Raw genomic sequence first — 22,503 nt, 5'->3', positions numbered from 1 at the left:
GGGGGCAGCAGGAGCAGGAGGCCTGAGTGCAGACAGATGGGAGCCATGGGGAAACCAAGGGGTGCTTCAGTGGAGGCCTTCACGCACAGCCAGCAGACACCACTGCTCTGCTTGCAAGAGGGTAACGCAGGGTAGTGTGTATCCCGTAGTGTTAAGTGGCTGTGGAAAACCTGGAGCCCAACTACTGCACAACAGCAGTGGCTGAGGCTCCTGGATTTGGTCTGGGGACCTCAGGGGAAATGCTGGCAGCTCCTGGTCCTTAGCTGGGGCAGGCAGTTTGTGCTCTCCACATCCAGGCAATCACAAAGCTGCAGTGTGAGCCCTGCACCGCCAGGCTATCTACCTTACAGAGAGGAGGAGCAGCAGGATTCTGTCTGCGCAGTAGTGCCTTCTTTGGGACCCTGTAATGCTCCTGTCTGCAGCTCCTGAGATGAAGGTGGCTGTTGCTCCAACAGGATACAGCAGTTACCTCGTGCCCACCCTGCCTTCCACCCCAGTTCCAGTTCTTAGCAGGGTCTGAGCACCAAGATTATTACCTGTGGCCGCAGCTCCAGCCATCCTCCTTCCGACAGGTCAGTCAGCCTTGGTCACCCATTTGTTTCACCCACTGCACCTGAGCACACATCATTCTTCCAGATCCCACTGCAGTAGAACCAACAAATGGCTCCTGCAGCCAGAGCTTAGGAACCAGGTACCCAGAGATTGCCTTGTGCCAAGCAGGAGCATTAGTGGTCAAAGCAGTGAAGGGGAAATTTCCTGGAGAAGCAAACATCTCCAGAAGCAGTGACAGTGAAGTGAACAGTTTATGGTCTGAGCTCTTTCCGGACCAGAGATGCAGCCCTGGTTTGAGCTCAGATGCTTTCTCCAGTTCCTGCTGGACTGCCCCGAGGTGATGGCTGAGGTCGTCGTGAAAAGCACAGCTTAGGGAAGAAGGGAGATGCTCCAATGGATGCACTGCAGCTCCTACTTGTAGCTCTTAGTCTCTGCACTGAGCCCATAGCTCAGGAGGGTATTCCCAGAAGAACCTCAGCCCTTTCTCTCAGCAGGCATCATTCCCAAAGTTAGACCTCATTCAGGGAACCTTCCCCACCCACCCCACACATCCCAAGCTTTGCATGTTCCTTAGAGTGGTCCATGTCCTGGGAATGGTGGGCACAATCCTTACTTCAAAACAAGCATGGCTTCTGTCCCATCTGGCCTTGTCAAATGGAGTCCATGACTGAGGTAGTATTCCCGCCGGAGGAAGGCATAGAAATAGTCAGAGACGAGCAGGATCTGCAGAAGCAAGATGTTCAGACACATCAGTGATGCTCCAGAACCAGGGGTAAAAAGGGAATGCATTTGTGATGGACCCTGATGGGGTTTAAGACGTTCTTGGGCTGTTCAGCACACTTTGTGAGAGGAGACATTGAATCTATGAACACTCCTTGTCCCCTGCCTTGCACTATTAAGCCAAGGAAGACTTAAACTAACCTATTTGTTGCACTACCACCATGTTGTCACAGGCATGTCCACTAAGGAGACAGCAGCTCCATAAATTGGATTGTTAGGCTATAGCTCAAATACTGCAAGAACTCCTTCCCATTAGTGTGCCAGAACGTGAGGTGAGATTTCAGCAGGAGCAAGGAGAGGCAAGAAGCTGCCACGCACAAACTACACAGGATGCAAAGAGCCAGGCACATCCTGCAGAATTCCCTGTTGCTGACAGGCACCCGATGCAGTGACCTACCCTAAGTGCAGCCTTGTTTTACCTCCTCGCTCTACTGACCTGCCCTACGTTGAAAGTCAGCGTGATGGCGTAATAAAAATTGGAGTTGGCACTTCCTGCATAAATCCATAGATGCCATAGAACAGGGAACAGGAGGGAGCAGACAATGAGCACACAGGACAGGATGAAGGTGTTCCGGAGGACTGCAAAAGAAAACCAAGCTGTTAAAATGATGCATTGCTGAGCAGCCATGCTCACACAACCAGCAATGGGATTTAGGGGATATGCAATGGGGCAGGGGCACTTGCCAGCACACACTTCTCTCCACTCATCTCTCATAGTTTGCTTTAATAATGCCCTGCCCCTGGCTAGCGTTTTGTAAGAAACCCACTATACTTCCCTTTGAAATAAATACTTGTGCCTTTGCTTGAGTGTGAAGTCAGTGGTGGCATTGTCCTTCCAGGTCCTGCTTTCAAACGCTCCTCCTCAGGGCTTTGGCATTTTAGTGCCTATACTACAGCAACAGTTTTGAGACGGGCCTTTCACCAGCATCACAATTCAGAGAGCAGAGCATGCCATTCCCTAGCCTCATCAAGGGAAAAACCCAACCCTCTGAGCTATAGGAAAAGAGAGACTTTCCTGGGAGGTGGTAACGAAATGAAAGCACCATAAAAGGAGGAAACTCATCCAGGCCAAATGCACTGACACACAACCTCGGGAGGTGCAACTGAGCGTGAAGAGAATCCATCAGTCTGTGTGAGTATGTGTTAGATAGAGCGAAAACAAGCACAACTTTGTCTAAAAGAGCCAGTAACTGTCAGGCCAGAAGAGATTTTGGCATCTGTGAACTGTTTCTGCTGTCCTTTGGCAGGTCAAAAGCAGTTACTTAACACTGAGGAAAAACACAGTTTCCAAATCCCCCCCCCCAATGTAGTGGGTTCTAGAGTGAGGCTGAAAATCATTAGGAAGCTCTCTGGTGCCTTACAGAGCTAAAGAGATTCTTTATGAAGCATTAAAGAAAAACCAGACAATTGCTCAGAGTAATTCAGTTCCTGTCCCCCTAAGCAAACAAGCAGATGCAAAACAAAGAACTGCAAGGTGCAGGGCTTCACTGCTGGGGACTCCCCAGTTGCAGGAGCAGTGTTCAGATTACACAGCCTTCAATGGCAGTGAAGCTCTGAACGATGGATGTACTTTAAATAAGCCACATCCCTTGTGCAGGACTCTAAAAGGTTCTTACAAAAGAGCTGATCTTCAGAACAACTTGGAGGGTAAAGGTACAAGTGAAAATTCCCTCCTAAACCAATTTCAGCCCTGACCCTGAAGACATGTTGGAGACTATATCACCATTTAAAAGCAACCTCCTTTCAGACAGCCCAAGGAGGCCACAAGAGCTCGCAGACATGGGCCTGCTTTGGTTTGGTGGTGATGATTATTGGACAGGCCCTTTCTCATCCCAGCTAAAGAAAAAATCAAAGACAACTTACATCTGTAAAGGTGGTTCCAGACGGGAAGGAAGGCCATGTACAGTGCAACATCTCCCACAGTGGGATAGGACTTGAAGATGGAAATGATTGCGATCTGGACAAACATGAAGAACACAGGGTGCTCCCTAGAAGGAAATAGACACAAAGGATAAGAGGATGCAGTAGAGTCTGGAAATGGGAAATAAATATCCTAAGGGGCACAAATGCACTGTGGATAGGCTTGAAGAGGCTCTTGTCCCTTGTTCTCTTTAAACGAGCCTCCGAATGCTGGGTGGGACAGACTGAGCAGCTCTGCAGAGAAGCAGGACAAGGATTTCAGAGGAACAGATTGAAACTTTGGGAAATGAGGAGGACAGGACCTATTAAAAATCTTCTTCAGGTGTGTAGATCCAGACATCTGAAACCAGACTTACAAACCTCCACCAGACAACTGAGAACAGAACAAAACTAGCAGAGAAGCATACTTACTTTAGCTTTATTGCCAAGGGAATGGTGTAGAAGAACACATTGATTTGAAACACGCATACGAAGAAAAGACTAAAGTGTTCAAACATCTCTGCAAAGAAGTACCAGAAAAGGCCAATATTGGGTGTCAGATCTGGAACAGAAAGGCTGAAATTTGAAAAGAAAAGTCAAGGTAACATTTTTAAATGGTTGTTTTTCACTAACCTTATCACTTACATTAATTAATCCTTCTGTTACATTAATTAATCCTTATGTGGTGCATGGAGGACCTACATTTTAAATCCCTGGAAGGGATGCCAAAGGGGTGAAAACCTGGAGAGAAAAGGGACTAATCCTTCCCTATGCTCCAGCAGGATTCAAACCATTCCCAAGCAGACATTTCTTCAGAGACAAAAATTTCACGGCCATGGTAGCTCAACAATCAAATCCATTTCTGACCAACTCAGTGGAAAGCATCTCCTGCCTTCTCTAATTCTTGCTGTTAACTAACAGAAGCTGGCTAATGCTGCTCTCCTCCACACTCTCTTTTCTTGCACTGACAGTAAACTCACAGATCACACACTTTCTTTCTTAGCACAGGGAGTGGGGCATCTGTGTGTGATGTATGAGAAACAGCACAGCAGGGGCTAGACAGAAAAGCCAGTAAGGATCTGAATACTTACATAAACCCGTAAACAGATGGGATAAAATCCCAGGAGTTGAGGAGGAAGAAGGAGAGGCAGATGATCACCCCCAGGTTGCACAGGTACAGGGCCCCATACTGCATGGTGTAGAGCTGGAAGCTTTTGCTTTTCAGTTTGACTGGTATGAACTGACGCTGGAAATGAAATACAAGCAGGCAGATAGCCCTCATCAGGTGGAAAGCCACAAGAAAGCCTGAGTGTTCAGAACATCATTTTAAATCCATGAAAGAAAGCACCAAACAGTGGCACTGTGGCACTGGAAGGACCAGCTCTCAAGCACAGCTTGCCTGATGTTCTTCACTCTGGCCAATTCAGCCACACACACTGCACGGACTTCCAAAACCGTGCCTGAAAATACAGTAGCTAAGCTGGTCATTTCTCATGCACTCAATGTAAGAATTACACCCATCTCCTCACAGCTGCACTTATATCTTATCTTAGATGGCTGCAATACTGTGCTGCCGCCTTCTATGGCAAGAACTCAGATCAGCTGGGTACCAACAGTTAGAAATTATCTACCTGTAGAAGGTAAAGGAGTGCTGGAGCAAACAGTGTGAGAGGGTAGAGTGACTGGTATGTTGCTAAGGCCAGGAACAGAGTACTGAGGAAGGCACTACCTGCAAAGAAAGAAAAGATGTTCAGTTATAAGGAACATTTAATACAAACAGCCTTAAAGACAGGAACTCCACAGGGAAGGAAATGCATAACCCTCTGCAGGGGCTTTACAGTTATCAGACCACCACTTAAAGGTTTAGCAGAATGTGTCCTGAAGAGTGTCATTTTCTTAACTACTAATTTTGAACAGAGAATGACTCATACCAAGGTGATTATCCCATAAGAAAGAACCACTGACTGGTTTCTATCTCCTCTCATTCACATGCAGAAAGATTTGTGTAATTCAGTCTATATACAGACCATGCTGGCTGCTGTTTATGCATGGGAATGCATTCACTCGAGTCACATCCGCATGAAGCAGCTGTTATACACATACTGGGTGAGAACCTCGTCACCAAAATGTGTCAGGTCCCTCAGCAAAGCTCTGTGAAGACAGCAAGCAGAAGTCTGCAGCTGAAGGAATGGAGTAGCATTAGCCCTACTTTACAGATACCAAAGCTGAGGCACAGAAAGGATTAACACAGCTTTTCCAAGTGGTCTTAAAAATACGAATGCCTAGATTGAGGAAGCTTTATTTGAGGTATCTCAGGTTGAGCTAAGTGCCAAGTACTCACACTGTCTGATTACCAGCACCAGAAGGAGAGTCCAAAAGGTCCCAGGCTAAACAATAAAAATACAAGCCCAGTCTTCAGTTGCCTTCTCCTATACAGAAATGTCCCTGTCCTCTATTTGTCAAGTGTTCAGTTCTGCACCGATCTACAAAACTGGTACCCAAAAATCATAATCATAATCTGATACCCTCTTTGCCCACTTTAAAACCTAGAGGCTGCCCCCCTACTAGCCAGGGAGAACAGCACAGATTTGTCTATGACTGAACTATTCATCTTATGCTACCAGTGAACAGTTTCAAATCAGTTTAACTGACTGCGGTCTGTTTACAGACCACAATCATTTGCTTTTGCAAATGCTTTTAAATCAAAGCCCCTCCTGCCTCAATCTGACAATAAGTGGAGGAAAATTTCCTTTTGGAAGCACTAGATCTGTATCAGCTTTCTTTGCAATGTCTGGGTCTGGGCACTGCTGGAGACAGGAAATCTGATTTTTAGTCTGATCCAGCAGAGAACTCCTAAGTCTTATGTGACTCATAAAAATCACACATGCTAAAAGACTCTAAGCTGGGGAGTGAGACACGAAATAGAAGCCTGCCATTACATACAAAATGAATGGAACAGCTATTCTGTCAAAATCTATTCAGCTGGGCTGGTGTGGGTCTTTGGTTACTGTTTCTGCTTCCTCAAAGCTCAATTAGCTCATTTCGAACCCAGTTTACAACTGTGAGTGAAAGCCAAGTAACAGCTGCAGGCAACTGCTTGCTTTTGAATAGAAGTTCAAAGATACACTTTGAAATTAAATTGTATACAACACTTTAAGTGCATATTCACATACAAAAGAAAGAGCATCAGAGCATTATGTCCTCCTACACACAGACACTCATTTCTCGTAAACAGAAAACTACTTGAAGTCATCCAGGAAAAGGAGTCAGTTTTAGAGATGAAACTCCTAGGTACACTGAGGTGAAAGTAAGTTGAAACTCGAATCTAAATTCTCTTGATCTCATGATTTCAGGCAGAATTTGGACCTTGCTCCAGTCTCATTTCTGCAGCGTTTCACTGAGGTCTTTGTAGCAAGTGGATCTGTGAAGTTCTACCTTGATTTAATTTCTGCTGCTTTTGTAACCTCCATAGAACATTATAAAGAACCATTTTTTCTTCACTCTGTTACCTTTTATTGTGGCTAAAATGAAGAACGCGATGACAGTATTGTTGATGGCGCAGGTGGACTTTGCCACACAAGACATCACAGTGTAGGGGTTTAAGAGATAGCTGAAAAAGAGAAGAGCTTGAGTTACATTCAAAGAAGACAGCATCTAATAAGAGATGTTCAAAGGAAGAACAGATGCACTTTGCCATTTCTTTCTGTCCATTTATAATTGATGGGATCTTATCATCATCAAATTAACAGGTTTCCAGTCTGAAGCAAACCCCAGATCTTTGGACTGTGGCCTTGGACAGCAGCCACAGGGAGCACAATGGAGGAAAGGAGATGCTGCGAAGTATTCAGGGCCGAGGGGAATTTTACCTGTAACAGGAAATTCAGACTTTCTGGGGGGAAAAAATCTTCAACAAATACTGGAGCCCAAAATCAGATAAATAAAGCCCAAGAGGAGCTGATGAACCAAAGCAGCCTACTGCAATACTTACAATAGTGCTACCTTGAGAGGGATGTAGTGCATTTCCATGGGTGTCTGGATGAGTTCAGCCACATCCGGTGCATATTTATCCAGTTCTATCAGGAGCTTTTGCTTTTTGAACTGAACAAAGGAGAATGACCAAAGACTGTCAGATGAGGAAAGTCATTATTTCTTATTACTTGGGATTTCCATTACTATAGAACACACATGGTCCCCAGGCACGAGCCAAAACTCATGTTATGTGAGGTGTTGCACACACAGAACAAAAAACAACCCCTCTCTTCCACAACTGAAGTGGAAGTCAAGAGGAAACAGATAACTTCTACTTATTTGAACTTTCTTAAAGGGTCTCTCCCTTTAATCTATCTCGTATGGGCCTCTCTATGGAGACAAAAGAGAATTTTGAACCTACTGAGCTATGCCATGCTAAGTCAGGAGGGGAGAGATGCTGGTAATAAAGTATCAATGAGCAAAGTACCTCAAACACAGGATTTTTATGTGTCTGCAGTTCTATCACAAGTTATTTCTTCAACCTCAAAGTCAGAGGACAAGGAACAAGCACACAGCTAGATGGAAGACCCCACAGATGCTGCAGAAGATGCAGCCTCCCTGTTCATGTTGATACTGAACCACTGCCCCTCTGGGGCAGCACAGCATTGATTACACAAAACGTTCTACAAGCTACTTATGAGAGAGAGCTGGGAGGAATCACTGACCTCCAAGTCGATGTACTTCCAATTTGAGTGGAACAAGTCATACTTGGGGTCAGACCTTCATCTTGCTCATTAGAATGACTTATGTCACCTCAGCACCCTTGGAAGGTTTTGTTCCTTCCTTTACAAATTTCCAGTCTACGTATTAACTCATGCTGTGTGCAAACACAAACCCTGCTAAAGGTAAAACATTCCAGGAAGGGAAAAGGGAAAGCTCAAGTCTTGCCAAATCCACAGTCCAGTAATCAACCTTTGTGTACTGCAAACTGCCACAACAACTGAAGGAGGGGTTTCAGCACACGTTCGAAAATCTCACATCTCCTCTTGTGCTGTGACCCTCAGGCCTATCATTTCACTGGCTATTGCATCCTCACTAATTCCTCAAACTCCTTATACTTCTTTCACATCAAATGGTGTTGTGATCATCATTCAAGTGCAGCATGGTAGCCACTGTTTCACACTTTAATACTGCCACAGCAATACTTACAATACCTCAGCTGTTTATCACATTCAGTCCCCATGTTTATTGATCATCCAGATATGATCAGATTTACTACCACAAGGACTGACTGGCACTGCATCCTCTGGCATGTGTTTTCTTTGGTACAAGATAATTATACTTGCTTGGAGAAGAGGACCAACAACACTGGCAAATCAGCTTACCACAACTTTGTTGAATTCCTGGATGGCCAAGTAAAGGGCAACAGCAGTGAGCACGTCAGTTATCTAAAAAAGCAAGGCACAGACAAACTGTGAGCAAAATCAAGGAATGGAAAAATAATATACTGGACAGTACTGCAATGCTGAATAAGGGCTCTGATCTGACCCAGCTCATCAGAAGAAAAAACAAGCTTTAAAAACACTGCATTGCTGATTTGGACACTGTATTCACACCTCATCGCTTAACCCTGAAGCCATGAGCTGTATCAAAGATATTAATACTTACAGAATGAGAGAATGGGGAATTAAGGGGAAACAGACTGTTCATGGAAAGATGTGAGGGTAATAGAGAGAATCATGGGTCTAATTAGAGCACAAGGCAACACTGAGGCAGTGCCCAGCTGCCTAAATGCACCTGTCCATTAATGCAGTGTGACACTGCCTCGAGCTGTCCCAGGCTTACCAGGCAACAGTACAGTCAGCAGCCCTAGCACAAGGCAGATGGCTCTTAGGTCTGCACAGGACCTGCCCAGCAGGGATCTGGTGTCACATGCAGCCAGTTGTACTTCTGTCCTTCTGAATTATGCAGAAGTCAGAGAACAGTTTAAAAGAGACACGTGGAGGACAAACCCACCTGTGCTCTCTGCAGGCCTGGGGTTTGGCAGCAGGTTTCAGTGACAAACACTGCAGTGTAGGGATTAGGCTGAGGGGACAAAATATTCTGGCCTGGAAGAGGTAACTTCTGAAATGGAAGCCAAATGCCAGCTTCCTGCCCCTCTTTGGGGATACTTTCCTAACCAAGAGCTCACAAAAAAGAAGCGATATGTACAGAAAAAGGAAAAGCCTGAACGTGGGTTTGTACAGGCAAAGCTGCCTTTCTAATGAAACTGTGAACTCAGCAGGAACCTGAGCTACAGAGAGGCTGAAGGTCCCTGATACTTGCAGGAGTAAAAGTCATACTCAGCATTTCACAGAAAGGGACCTTTCAAGAGCAGCTTTCCAGAGGCACTTACCATGAACACCAATTCAGCATACTCAATCAGGAAGTGAAAGAGATATATAATCAGCGGGGTCTAAAAAAGAGCAGAAGGGAAACCCATGTCAAATACTGTCCAGATAAAGCAGCTGGAAACGTGATGAGAACAATGGAGTAGCACTATGAAACACTGTCAAAGGTAATTTTCCTTGGCCTCTTCTACAACACGGGTACTTCAGAGTAAAGTGATTAATCAAAGCACATGTACTCGTCTTTTCTCTTGCAAAGCTCTCAATACGCTTTATAAAAGACACAATCAACTTTGAAAATCATATTCCCTTCCAGCTTTTCAGTTCTGCTAGTCTAGTGGTAGAGTTACAGTAGAAAGCATATAAAGAACAGCTTTAGAAAGTAGGTTTTTCCTAGAGAATCTATCCTTTTTCAGGTTGTTCACAGGTACTTTCGAAAGCTGCTTTCACTGTTGAGCCTCTTGTTCAGATGAGCCTTTTATAAAGCAAAAAGAAGAAAGCATGTTAAAAACACAAAGCAGTGGGACTACAGTCCTACCATCCTCTCACTCCCACAGCTTTTCCCTTCAAGGGTAGGAGGAAGAGCATGTTCCTGAATTACCCCTATGACAGAAAAGCTTCATCTGGAAGTACTACATTGACACGGTGTAAATTCACTGTGAGCAAACAGGTTTCTTTTGAAACACTTTTAAAATGATGTGATGGTGTAAATAAGCAAGGGAAAACACTGGAGAGAAAACACTGTGTAAAGGAGGAGAACTTGTGGAAGGGATGCAAGTTTTCAGAGGTATGGGTATGAATGTAACTTCCTATCAACCAGACGACCTAAGGGCACAAAACCCCACAGGTGCTGAAGCGTTTGGAGGCACAAGGTGCTCTCAAGATGAGGGGTAAATGTACTGCTTGCCTGTGCTAATGTCAGTATTTCAGCAAACACACAAACTCATGATGCTGCTAGCCAGTAAAACTGTGTTCAGATTCACAATGACACTGCCTCCCCCTGCTCTGGCTTCTGCTCACAGAAACACCTGGATGTGAACAGAGTATTTTCCTTATTCCAGATTTCCCCTATTTCAGTCTCTCCTTACAGAGTAAGGAATCTTACAATGTCTATCACCTGCACAGTTATTCTGTGATGAACTGTATTTCCTCATTGTACTAGTCACTACACATACAACTACCGCACAGACAACTATACGAGTCCAATTTCTCTGAAGTCTTTGGGACAAGCCTTTGCCAAGCTGAGAGCAGCAAGACTGAGAAACGTGCCACTTGAATATCACATTCAAAATGAAGCATGCATACTGACCTCATGGAAGACAGCTCCAGAGTATGGCGAGACCCCTAAATCCAGCAGAGCTAGTCCTTCAACCACTGAAACATACAAAATGCCTGCATTAGAATCCTGAAAGGTGCGAAGAGGAAGATCTCATGATGGTAAAACTACACCCACACTTGAAAGAGTCTCGCACTGAATCGCCATCTCAGTGGGTGACACAAAACCTCACAAAGCCAACAGCCAGCTACAACTGACTGACTGCCTCCTTCCTTCTGCTGTACAAAGCTCTTCAGGAACTGAATGGGCAGCTGTAATTTCTTTCAGCTAAAAATGTAATCGCTGAAGTGTTTTGCACTTCACTATTTATAAATCACATGTATGATACTGACTGATTTTAAGTCACCATTGCTGTGACACACGGTATCTATGCTGAAAAAAGTACTTAATTCTAAGAGGACAAATCATGACATAATAGAGAATTTGAACTGTTTTGCCTAATTAGATGTAAAGAGACTTGAAACATCCAAAACTGACACAAAAGAGCAGAAATGAATAGAGATTACCAGGCAAAGCTAAAAGCTTTATCTGCTCCTGAAAATTGCTGACATTTCACAGCTTTCATCCAGATCCTTTGTGATCATGTCATTACAGCCTGTAGTGCAATGCATGCACAGGCTTTTCCACAGGCTCTCCACCTCACTGAGCACAGAGGTTCCCTGGGGGCTGTGCACTGAAAGGAGCTACGGGAAATGAGTCCATTTGTTCAGAGGCAAAAGGCAGGAGACTGCAGAAAGCAACAGGAGGGTCTGGGTTCAGCAATACGCTGGAGGAGAAGACCCCATCTCTGCCACAGACTCCCTGTATGACAGCAGCCCAGCTTTTCCAGGTGATCCTGTGCTCCTCGCTACCTCCATGCCTACCTTGATGCTCTAAGACAAGACTTACAAAGCATCTTCTGCTGCAAGGGGATGCTTGGGAGCTGTATTTTGACACTATGGAGTGTGAAGAGGTGCACTGCGGAGCAGAGGCCTCAGGTCATGACATGCATTCAAGCTTTTGACCTTTATTACTCTGTGCCACTGTTTTCCACCCTAAAACTGCAAATATGTTTTTCCTGCATAATAACTAGATATTACTTTCCCAGGGGGATGTCTTTAAAATAAATGAAGGTTCCGCACAGGCTTAAACATCTTAACATAGAGATGGATGCCACCAAAAAGCCCCAGTTAAACTGTACCTCAGACTTCAGATAAGAACGGGAATCACGTTGGTAACAACGTGTGGGGCACAAACTGAACGAAGAAGATGAAACTGTGAACAGCTCTACAAAAACTCCCACGCGTGTGCAGGTACAGTGTGATGGACACAACTGAAGGCTCTGGGAAGACCATACAGCAGCTTCCAATGCCTACAGGGGCTTAAACCTGGAGAGGGGCTTTGGACCAGGGCTTGTAGGGACAGGCCAAGGGAAATGGCTTTAACCTGCCAGAGGGGAGACTGAGATGAGCTCTGAGGCAGAAGCTCTTCCCTGTGAGGGTGCTGAGGCGCTGGCACAGGGTGCCCAGAGAAGCTGTGGCTGCCCCATCCCTGGCAGTGTTCAAGGCCAGGTTGGACACAGGGGCTTGGAGCAAGCTGCTCTAGTGGAAGGTGTCCCTGCCCGTGGCAGGGGTTGGAGCTGAATGAGCTTTAAGGTCCCTTCAACCCAAACCAGGCTGGGATTCTATAACCCTATGACTCAATCAGTGCTGCCAAAACCACGTCTCTCATTCTCCCCCCGGATGCCCACCTCTGACACAACCAGCATGGCAGGACAGCCGACACACGGGCTAAACCCCGTCCTCCCGCCTCCGCCAGGTCCCTTCCACTCCCCGGCACCAGCCGAGCGCTCGCTCTTCCCCGGACAACCCCGAAGGCTTCTGGCCGCGCCCGGGTGCGGAGGGGTCCGGCACTGCCGCCCGGCGCCCTCCTCACCGCCCCTGACAGGCTGCAGGCATCCCCCGCCCGGGCCTAGGCCCTTGCAGCCGCTCCGGGGACCCGCCGGGCCTCACCTCGCTTCCAGGCGTTCAGCGGGGACGACACCTCGACCCGCTCGGAGATGAAGGCGGCGAGGCTGGAGCGGTAGAGCGCGGCGCGGACCGTCACGGCCACCAGCACCACGAGCACCAGAGGAGCCGCCATCCTCGCGGGCGCACCCCGGCAGCCGCCGGCTGTAGTTCCCGGGCCGCGCCGGAGAACGAGGCGCCAATGCGCCGGCCCGGCGGGAGGACCACATGTCCCAGCAGCCCCCGCGCCGCGCCGCTGCTTCCCGGTACGGCTCGGAGCTACGGCGAGCGCAGCGGGACCGGCCGCGCCGGAGCGCGAAGGTTGCGTCCCCCCCGCCCGCCGGGTGGGGGGGTTCGAGCAGCGTTTGGGACCGCGCTAATCCCTCTGTCCTTCGAAACCGGCTTCAGATGGGCTAAGGAGTGTTTCCTACTGTGCTCACGCCCTTGCTGGGGTGGGGAAGCATCTGTTCAGCTGCTGCCTTTGCAGGGCTTTCCTCTAATGTGCTCTAATCACTGCCATAGGACAGCAAATCTGGTCCTGAAGCAGCAAGGGAAGCTTCAGTGTCCAACTCTTCTGCTTTCAGCACTAGCACAGAATCAGCTAGGTTGGAAAAGACCTTTAAGATCATCAAGTTCAACCTTTTATGAAGGTGCTGGTTATGGGGGTAAGAACTGATTTCCTTTTGGCATGGGCACTATAGCTGGCCACGGGGCTTGATGGCCCCAGGACTGATGGGGCTTGGCACATCCTCTGATCAATCAGACTGGATTTATCCAAGTTAATTTATTTGTGCAGGAACCTGTAAGAAAGGAGCTAGAAATGCTGACTCTTCTTTGCAGCTGTGAACAGAACTCTCGTGAGCTTTCTGATGTGAAACGTGCTTTTTTCCCCCAGCGCTGATTGCTTTCCAAGTGACAGTTCTGATCCAGCTGACAGCGGTTGCCTGAGAGTGCTGCTCTGCTGAACAAATGGAACGCAGTTGTGTGGTTAAAGCCGCACTGCTCTGAGATGCTGATTTTGCTGTCTGAGCTGTGCCATGTGCTTACCAGCACCATCTGATGCAGCGCAGGGAAATAGAAGCCCTGGGGAAATTCGGATAACCTCTGAGAGCGCCTGGAATCAGATGTGAAATCGTGCCACTGCAGTTGTTCTGTGTTCAACCGGAGTGCAGAAGGCAACTGAAAAGAAAGGTCAAAAGAATAATGCATGACAAATGCAGTGATTGTTTCTGGAGCAGAGGTTTGCTCACATGCGTCTCCAACAGGAGATCCTGAGGCCAGCAATGGATTGAGGTTCATAAACTAAGTTCACATGTTCAGCCCTCTCAAAGCATCAAATCTGTAAGGCAAATATGAGTGGGTTAGGTGCTAGAGTCTTGGAATCTGTCTTCAGAGTGACACTGACTCAGGGTGTTAACCTGGGACTGTAAGGAGTTGCAATAGGCACACACACACCATGTGCCTTTGGCAATAACTTCTGAACCCGCTGTTGGCCAAATGACACAGGAGCAGCCCTCTAAAAACCTCAGGGTTCCTACAAGCTTTGTGAAAATCAGGAAGAGATTAAAGAGACCCAGGCTGCTGTGGGTTTAGGGAAAGCCATCACATCACCTGGCAGCATGTACTGTGCGGCTGAGCAGTGGTGTGAAGCTCAAAGCCAGCACACAGAAAACCACAAAACTCAGTAAAAAGGGCTTGCTCAGTCCATATTTGGGGGTTTTCAGCAGAGAGATCTCCCACGTCCTTGTGGTTACCCCAGACATGGTAGCTTTTGCAGCATCAGGGCTTTGATGTGCTATCCTTTCTTCCTAAAATTCCTTGCTATGCATATGAGTTGGTACTAACGCACAGAGGGTTTGGTATACTGAAGCATGGGAGTGGTTTAAGCATCTGAAGTTTGAGCATCTCCTATTGTGGCACCATCAGCAGTCCTGCAGCAGGACAATGAAGTGATCTCTGGTCCAACAGCAAATGCAGCTTATTCTCCCTGCCTACCCTAAAGCTTCCAGTGTTTGTTGCCCAACACAAAAGTGCAGATCTAGATGGAGCCCAAAAGTCAACTGAGAGCTGCTGTTGGAAGCTTCTTTGCTCCATTGATTGCACGGCTTATGTGAGGCACCCACGCTGATAATTTGGATGATGAATACAACCTGGTGACGTTGCATCACAGAACTTTCATAAAACACTGTTTAAGACTGAGCCAATCCAGGCATGATTCATCTTTGTTCTTGCAAACAGATGCTGGTTTGGGCACTTTTTGTGTGCCCTGCTGGAATTACGCAATGGTGACATTTTTCTGGGTAAACAAGCCACTCCTTTTCTAGCTTCGCTGTGCAAAAGGCATGCTGGTTCCTCAGGAACACTACAATCCTTCCTGGCAGCTCTTCCACTCGAATTCCATCTTTTTGCTCTTGGAGGAGCACAACTGTTATTCTAACTGAGATCTCATCAGGGCCCTATGCAACAGCGTTCATAGCTCAGAGATGCTTCCTCTTCCCGTGGGATCTCTTCCGCTCCACCCCCATGTCCCAAAGGGATGGTTTTCACCCAACATTTCTTTTGGACAAGCTGTCATGTTTCATTTCCTTATGGTCAACCACTTCAGTGCTACACTATGTTCTCTTCTTCTGCCTTTCCCACCACAGACCTCACACAGCAATAGTCGCAGTGTCGTCACTGCTGTCCTTTGGTGGGTTTGGTTTTCCCATGAAGTCCACTTTAATGTACTCATACGTACCAGGGTCCTTTATTGATAAAACACTTCGTTTGGTTTTGCCTCTTCTTTTCCACGTTGTCTCCTGTTGGAGTTCATTGGCTACATAGAATCCTAGAATAGTTCGGGTTGGAAAGGACCTTGCCATCATCCAGTTCCAACCCCCCTTCCATGGGCAGGGAAACCTCCCACTAAACCCTGCCACCCAAGGCTTCATCCAGCCTGGCCTTGAACACCACCAGGGATGGAGCATTCACAACCTCCCTGGGCAACCCATTCCAGTGCCTCACCCGCCAGCTTTTTGTTCTGACAATGAAAAAATACCCACCTCTCAATTCATATGCATTTAGTTTGTTTGGGCTCCATGAGTTCTCATTATTCCCTTTCTTCAGCATTCTTGCATTAAAGCTGCTGTAAATTGCAGGGTGATGCTGGTTTTATAAATTGCTGGGAGAAAAGTGCTTGCCTTTTATTTAGCAGCTTGGCAAACAGCAGATTTTCCGGGTAGGCTGCAGTAGCAGTAGTGCAGCTACCTTCCAGTCTTCCTGCTGCTGGTTGACAACAGACAGCATGAGCTGTGTGGTCTTTTATGGAGGTTAGCAGCCGTCTGTATCAAAAATGGAGCCTGTGTGATCAGCTCTTCTTTGGCTTCAGAGAGAGGAGTGGATAAATTCCACTTCAGGTTTCTCTGTGTGGCTTCATATGCCAGGAACTTCCTTTACGTGAAAGGCAGCTCCCCTTGTAAGAAAGAAAATCAGCTTTTCTCAGCCCCCAGAGACCATTTCTGGTGCCACATTGAACGTTTTACATTTGACTTTTAAAAGGCATTTTAAGGAAATGAAAATGCCCACAGAGGAAAGCTGTAATTCCCACTGGCTACTTATGCCAACAAGCAGCTAGTAGAAGCTCATTGTGTACGTGAAGGAGAGATGGGCTTGTCCAGAGGGCTGCACACTTACTTCAGACACCTCTCCTGGGTGGAGAAGGGCCAAGCTGATTACGTGAACTGCACACCGAAACTCTGGACAGCTGAAGTTAGGCAAGATGAATCTAAAGCCTCTGACAAACAGCGCTGTTTGGCCTTTGGACATTGTCAAAACAGAGCGTTACAAACCACTCAGCTTGACAGCAGCAGCTTAAAGCAGGCTGTCTCATCAGCTGGCGTTGACTTTGCCATCATTCCGCTCAGCTTACTCAGGGCTGCACAACCTGGGTGTGTGATGAGCTCCCGATAACAACATCGTGATGGACCTGCCCCCCTTCTGCTGGGAAGGTCCCTGCCTTGCATCCCGTGCTGGGTAGCCGTGATGGTTCGTATCACGCTCGTGAAGGTTTATGGATTCCCTGTTGGTTTCACTTCTCATCCTTGTAGCTGCCTTACCTGGCAGCTCTGAGCAAAGACCAGTGGGTAAATACGAACTTGCAGAGCAGTGGGTGGTTTGGGTCTTTTTAATACAATGAGGAGCACTGCAGGTGCGGTGCATTCATGGGTCACTGCTTTAACAGTTCGGAGTATTTCTGTCCCAGGATTTCAGCAGTGCTTTGCTTTGGTACAGTATTGCTCATTCACAGGGTTTGAGAACACTCTGCAGTACCCACTGGATGAGCAGCTAAGGGCTACGTACAGGTAGTAACAACCTATGTTATGATCTATGACACGTACTGTGCTTACCAAGGCCACAGACCCATGTGCAGAGACCCCCAGTGTCGTAGAAGTGTGTTTGCCAGCTGGGATAAAGAAAAGAAGCAGCAGAAAGGGGAGGAGGGAGCATTCGGATGTTCGCACTGCCAAGCTGACAATACTGATTTCCAAATCAACATGATTTTCTCCATTTGTGAGGAGCTCAGACACGAAGCCAACAGGGTGTGATGGCTGGAAAGGCAATTGTTAAAACGAAATGTGCGCCTTCCTTTGCCTTGCTCACTCAACAAGGGGAGTGGGAACAGGCTGAGGAGGGAACTTGGAGAACATGCTGTGCACCTGGAAGCTTGTCAGCTTTTCCCAGTTAGGTCTAACCCAACTCGTTTGTCTCCATCTGGGATCTGTCCTACAATCAGATGGGAAAGAAATGAAAAGGAATCTATCTGAGCATTACCAAGACTCCTCCTCTGGTTTCACCTGATCACTTCCAGAGTCCATTGGTAGTTGCAGGAGCAGTGTTTTTAACCCTGGTACCAAGTCCACCTCTTCCAGCAGAAGCCATATGCTGGAGCACAGAATTCCCCACTGCAGCAGTGAATCACAGGCTGGGTGTTTGCTGTTGTCAGCACGATTTGGATGAATTATTTGTAGCTGTTCTGCCTCTTTTCAGCTTTGGGAATGGTCCAGCCAGAAGGAAATCGTTAAGTGCTGGGAAAGAGAACGCAAGTGTTTAAAGTCTGGCTCTCTGCTGCAGTGGGATGTCTGCGACGTCAACCAGTGCGATGGGGGCTTATGCCAGGGACACTGGAGCTCTGCCTTCCTCAAGAGGGGCTGTCATGGAAAGCTGCCCGAGAGCTGGGCACTTCGCAGTGACCTGTTGCAGAGGCAGGGGACAGCACGTGAGCTGTTATAGAGAGCGGTGCACTGGAGGGAGTCCAGAGCAGCTGGCTGCCTGCTCCTGGGCTGCCTGTCTGGAGCAGCGTCACATCCTCTGCTTTGTGCAGGGCCATCCAAGGCCTTGAGCAATAGGTATCTACATACAGCCTGTAGTACTGCAACTCCAGAGTAGCACGAAGCAGAGGCCTTCAAACAATTGCATTTGCACAGAAATCCCAGGAATTAAAAGGTCTTTTAAACAACCAGGGGAAAAGTGCACAAATCCCGTCCCTTCCCTAGCAAAGGGCTCGCTATGCAGGGGGCCATTTTGCATGGCATCTCTCAAATCTTTCATTTCACCTCAACCTCAATATTGAAGCCTACAGGAAGGTAACAGGACCTTCTAAAACAGCAGTGGGGTACAGAGCATTCCCCAGCAACCTCGTGGCTCAGGGAAAAAGATGGGCATTTCTTTAGTCAGGAATTTCAGTGGGCAAAGGCACCACATTATTAAGATGTTCACATTGTCCAGGCTGTGGGAGAATGGTTAGCAGTGAGAAACCCACCTGTGGAACAGAATTGTCTCCCCTTCTTTGCATGAAAACACTAGGAATGTAACACCCCTTGTATGAAGCTTTCCCACCTCCAGCTGCCCACCAGGTACTGATGTGAGTCCAGGTCACCTACTCACCGGTCAACAGATCAGGTTCGTACGGCATTGCCATAATAACAACCTGGAGCTGGGACTGACTGAAGCACTTGATATAGAGGGATATATATGTGTCCAAACACAACTGCCACATGCCATCAGGAGCTTGAAGTTCAGAGTAACTTAGCCAAGGACAGCTCAAACCTTTTCCTTTGAGATTTAAGACAAATCCTGGCTAGAACTGCGCATTGAGAGAGGAGCGAGGAGCTGCCTTTAGATACACAACTTGTTGTCATTAAAAACCAAAGGAAAACCAGATATTTAAAAGAGGATAAAAGGAGTATGAGTGCTGTGGATGGAGGTGGCTGGGAGACAGCAATGAGACTGCTGGAAAATCTCAGCAACCCCTGCCCCTTGTCCATCACCAGAGGTCCCTTGATCTCAGAGCCAGAAGCGCTGCAGTGACTGAGCCAGCCTTGGTCAGACCACGACCTTTCAGGAGCTCTCTGGGGCTCACAGGTTTCATTATTAACTGTCACTGCAGCATTTCTTGGGTTGCTGCTCCAGTTGTATCTAGATAAGCCCTGAAGCCGTCCATGCTTTCCCAGACAACGGGATCATGCGTTTGGACGTGACATCGATTGCATCCTGGTGGCAGATTAACCTGGCTGATGAAACGGTAATGAAACGTTGCTATCGATTCCCTCCCCTCTCCTTGCGGAGTGCAGTTGGTGTTTGCTCTGCTAAGTACATTCAGCACTTTGCCTTCTGCCTGTCTCTTTCATTTTAATATATCAAAGGGCTTAATAGTATTTTTAATGTGGCAGCAAATTTACAGCCAGGTCTGCAGTATTCCAGGCAGTATTTTTGCAATTGAATAGGCTTGTGGACCTTCTAGATTCACTCCTTTATAACAAACACATGGGGTTTGTTCTGATTGAGTAGAATATTGGCTTTCAAGTCCCTTATAGCAAAAGGTTGGGTCAAATCCAGGACACCGAGGACACAGGCTGAGCATTCACAGCCTGCAGCCCCGTTTCCTTCCTCCTTTTCAAGCAAAAGAAAGCCAGGCAGGTCTGTAACAGCTGGAGCAAAGAGGGGCTGGAAAGGCAAAGTGAGTTATGAAAGCAGCTCTGTATCACCCTCTCTTTTATTGCCCATCTTTTCTTGTATGGGAGGCCAGTGGAAAGACAGGGTTAATAAAAGGGATCTCTGCCCTCCTCCAGCCCTGCTGCGAGGTGGTGGCCATGAGCAAACCAGCTCAGGGAGCCACATGGGAAGGTTTTGCCCAGCACAGCCCGTTCCACTGCCTGAGCTGGGGCAGGAGGTACCTGCACCACTGTGTCTCACGGCAGCACTGCCACACGGCATGGGGCTGCTGGGTGGGCTGGGACAGGGAGGCTGCAGCGTGGTGAGTTGGGTGCTGAGAGCAGAGGGCTCCCAGTTTCCTCTCCTGGAGCCAGCCGGGTGAGCACTGAGGGCTGGCTCCTTGGGGCACAGGGCACCCCAACCCTGGGGGTGTCCCCATGGCACCAGTGCGGAGCCTCCTGTCACAGATGGGGGGTGTCAGGGTGAAAAGGAGGGGTCAAGCCATCCTAGGGAGAGGGCAGAGGCTTGGTCAAGGTGGGATGGTGCTGGCAGGATGCTCTTGGGGAGCTGGGCGGGAGGGGAGCTGGTGGCTGGTGCTGAGGACCATGGCGCTCAGACCTACCGGTGACTCAGCCTGTGGTCCTCCCGCCTGAACCTGGGGCTATTCGTGGTCATGCTCGAAGCCTCCCTGATGTATAACTCGCCTGTTGCGCCTGCCTCTGCTCCGGATGCTCAGCGTGGTTGCTGGGTGCTCACCCTTGTGACCGGCTCCCCGAGAGGAGTCACCACGCTGCTGCTTTGTCCTGTGGGAGCTGGCTCTTTGAAGTCACACCCAGCCTGTCCTGTGGTGCCTGACTCGGCCAGTGCTGCCCCAGGGACCCTTCCCTCGTGCCCGTCACGCGTTGCCTGAGCTGCCGACCAAGCCCCATCGTCTCCTCACCCCACGGCTGGGCAATGGGTGCAGAGCATGGGGTGCTCAGCAAGGCTGAAGGTTTTGATGCTGCCATTGTGTTGGAAGCAATGGGGTGTTTATGGCCAACATCTGGAAAACCATGTTCTCCCCATTGCTGCCATGCTGGAGCACCCTGGCAGCCAGAGCTGCCATGCCCCCCGATTCTACTCTGGGTGCTGGTTCAGCATCCCAAACACTGCCATTGGGAGGAAGCCAGAATATCATCATTCCACCCTTGGGGCTGGCATCAGTGGGGCAGGCTCAAGAGATTGCCATTATAGAGGAGCACTTACAGGCATGCTCCCCCCATATCCCCCTGGGATGGACCCTGTCAATGAGGTACACCCTCTGCCCACCTCCACCCTTGATGGCTATTCCTGTCCTCATGGGGAGGGACTCAGGGTGCAGGGGGAAGAAGAGCATCGGCTCCCATGGGGCCACGGCTCACATCCCTCCCTGCTTGTTCCGGGCTGTGTCAATGCCACCCTGTTGCCTCTGTGCCGTGCTCCAGAGACCACTGGTGTATCTGCCATGGTGAGGATGGTGGTTTGTGGCAGCCCAAGGGAGGGTGAGGACACTGCTCCCATCATCATGGCACCCAGCAGGTTATGGTGCTGGGTGACGTGGCTGGGAGGACAGGCAGACCCTGGAGGTCCCCTCTCTGCTTCCCCCTCCACTACACCTCTTGCTTTGCTGCAGGGTGCTGGGTTCAATGGCCATGGTGCTGGTGGCCCTGACACAGCCCGAGCGGCACCGTGTGGTGTCACCCTGGGCACAGAGGGGATCCAGGCTTGAGTTCCTGTTCACTCACGTCTGCTGGCACTGGAGCTCAGGGAGGCAGGGCAGGGTATGTGCCACCATCCTCGGTGTGTCAGTTGTATTCATCTTCATTCCACTCCAGCTTTGTTTCTTCAGATCCCTGACGGAAAGAGGTGGTGATGAAAACACCGTGTTTTGCTTCCTGCTCATAGGGCAGCACAGGATCAGGTGGAGTCCCACTGACCAGAGAAGCATCTTCCTGAACTGGAGCATACCTGTAAGTGCTCCTTTATAATGGCAACCCCTTGAACCTGCCCCACTGATGCCAGCCGCAAGGGTGGAATGATGATACTCCAGCTCCATCCCAATGGCAGTATCTGGAGTGCTGAACCAGGCACATCTAATACTTTATAACACAACTTCTATCCTCTCTGTTGCCTTTCCCCATCCTCCCCCCTGTGCAGGGGAGGCCAGGCGCAACAGCTGGCTCTGCCTCCAGCTTTACCTTCACACCAGGTCACTAAATCCCCTCTTGCACAGCACCCTGTGTAGCCAGGACAGGAGAGCAGCGCTGGCGCTGGTGGCTCTGTAATCACAGCCACCTCTTGCATCACCTCACTGGTGGCCTTGAGGTCCTGAAGAGCAGGAAGTAAAAAGCTATTGTTGCCTTTTGAACAGCCCAGGTTACACACACACATACACAAACAGAACTTATCCAGCTGGGCACAGGGGGGGTTGCAGGAGAAGCAGCTCCTCAGGAGCCTTTCATCTAAGTTTGTGTTGGTTCAAAGAGGATTTGCAGCCAGAAAAGCAGTGGTGCTCCTAAACATGCTCTTCTGCTGCTGCCCTGGTGTCATTGCTCTCATTCGGATGAGACCAGGGAAAGAGCTTATTGAAATAAAGCTCCTGTGGATG

The 22,503-nt window shown here is 48.5% G+C and overlaps 1 protein-coding gene and 1 long non-coding RNA gene across 4 annotated transcripts; both read right to left on the bottom strand.

Annotated features, from left to right (window-relative positions):
• Window positions 1-784: 784 nt before the first annotated feature.
• On the bottom strand, window positions 785-13,145 carry PIGU (phosphatidylinositol glycan anchor biosynthesis class U). 3 transcript variants are annotated; one of them, XM_062642084.1, is made up of 12 exons: window positions 12,915-13,143; window positions 10,897-10,961; window positions 9,596-9,655; window positions 8,586-8,648; window positions 7,220-7,329; window positions 6,741-6,841; window positions 4,863-4,960; window positions 4,323-4,477; window positions 3,664-3,807; window positions 3,196-3,320; window positions 1,769-1,911; window positions 785-1,275 (listed from the first exon to the last, which is right to left on the bottom strand). In XM_062642084.1, the coding sequence occupies exons 1-12, from the start codon at window positions 13,042-13,044 to the stop codon at window positions 1,162-1,164; spliced, it is 1,308 nt and encodes a 435-aa protein (XP_062498068.1). In that variant the 5' UTR covers window positions 13,045-13,143; the 3' UTR covers window positions 785-1,161. The 3 variants fall into 3 exon arrangements, with proteins under 3 accessions (XP_062498068.1, XP_062498069.1, XP_062498071.1); XM_062642085.1 differs by lacking the exon at window positions 3,664-3,807 and having other exon boundaries at window positions 12,915-13,145; XM_062642087.1 differs by lacking the exon at window positions 10,897-10,961 and having other exon boundaries at window positions 12,915-12,933.
• A 3,523-nt stretch (window positions 13,146-16,668) lies between these two features.
• On the bottom strand, window positions 16,669-22,097 carry LOC134175815 (uncharacterized). Its single transcript, XR_009969151.1, has 4 exons — window positions 21,864-22,097; window positions 21,641-21,748; window positions 17,741-17,971; window positions 16,669-17,669 (listed from the first exon to the last, which is right to left on the bottom strand). It is a non-coding gene; the product is annotated as an uncharacterized LOC134175815 (long non-coding RNA).
• Between the last annotated feature and the right edge of the window lie 406 nt (window positions 22,098-22,503).

This window comes from Pezoporus occidentalis, unplaced genomic scaffold (genome assembly GCF_034315485.1).
Source record: "Pezoporus occidentalis ecotype Australia unplaced genomic scaffold, CSIRO_AGI_Poc_V1 ctg70, whole genome shotgun sequence".
In the NCBI taxonomy this organism is placed as follows: domain Eukaryota; kingdom Metazoa; phylum Chordata; class Aves; order Psittaciformes; family Psittacidae; genus Pezoporus; species Pezoporus occidentalis.
Note: the sequence above shows the minus strand (reverse complement) of the source record. Positions and strands in the feature narration are given on the sequence as shown.

Bases quoted from the DNA above. Each gene is read 5' to 3' on its own strand.
- PIGU (XM_062642084.1), bottom strand. From the start codon at position 13,044: ATGGCGGCTCCTCTGGTGCTCGTGGTGCTGGTGGCCGTGACGGTCCGC. The intron at 7,330-8,585 runs GTAAGCTGATTT...TCCTTTGTTCAG, and splicing joins AGGAATTCAACAAAGTTGTG to TTCAAAAAGCAAAAGCTCCT. The intron at 1,912-3,195 runs GTAAGTTGTCTT...TTTCTTTTGCAG, and splicing joins CTGGAACCACCTTTACAGAT to TCCTCCGGAACACCTTCATC.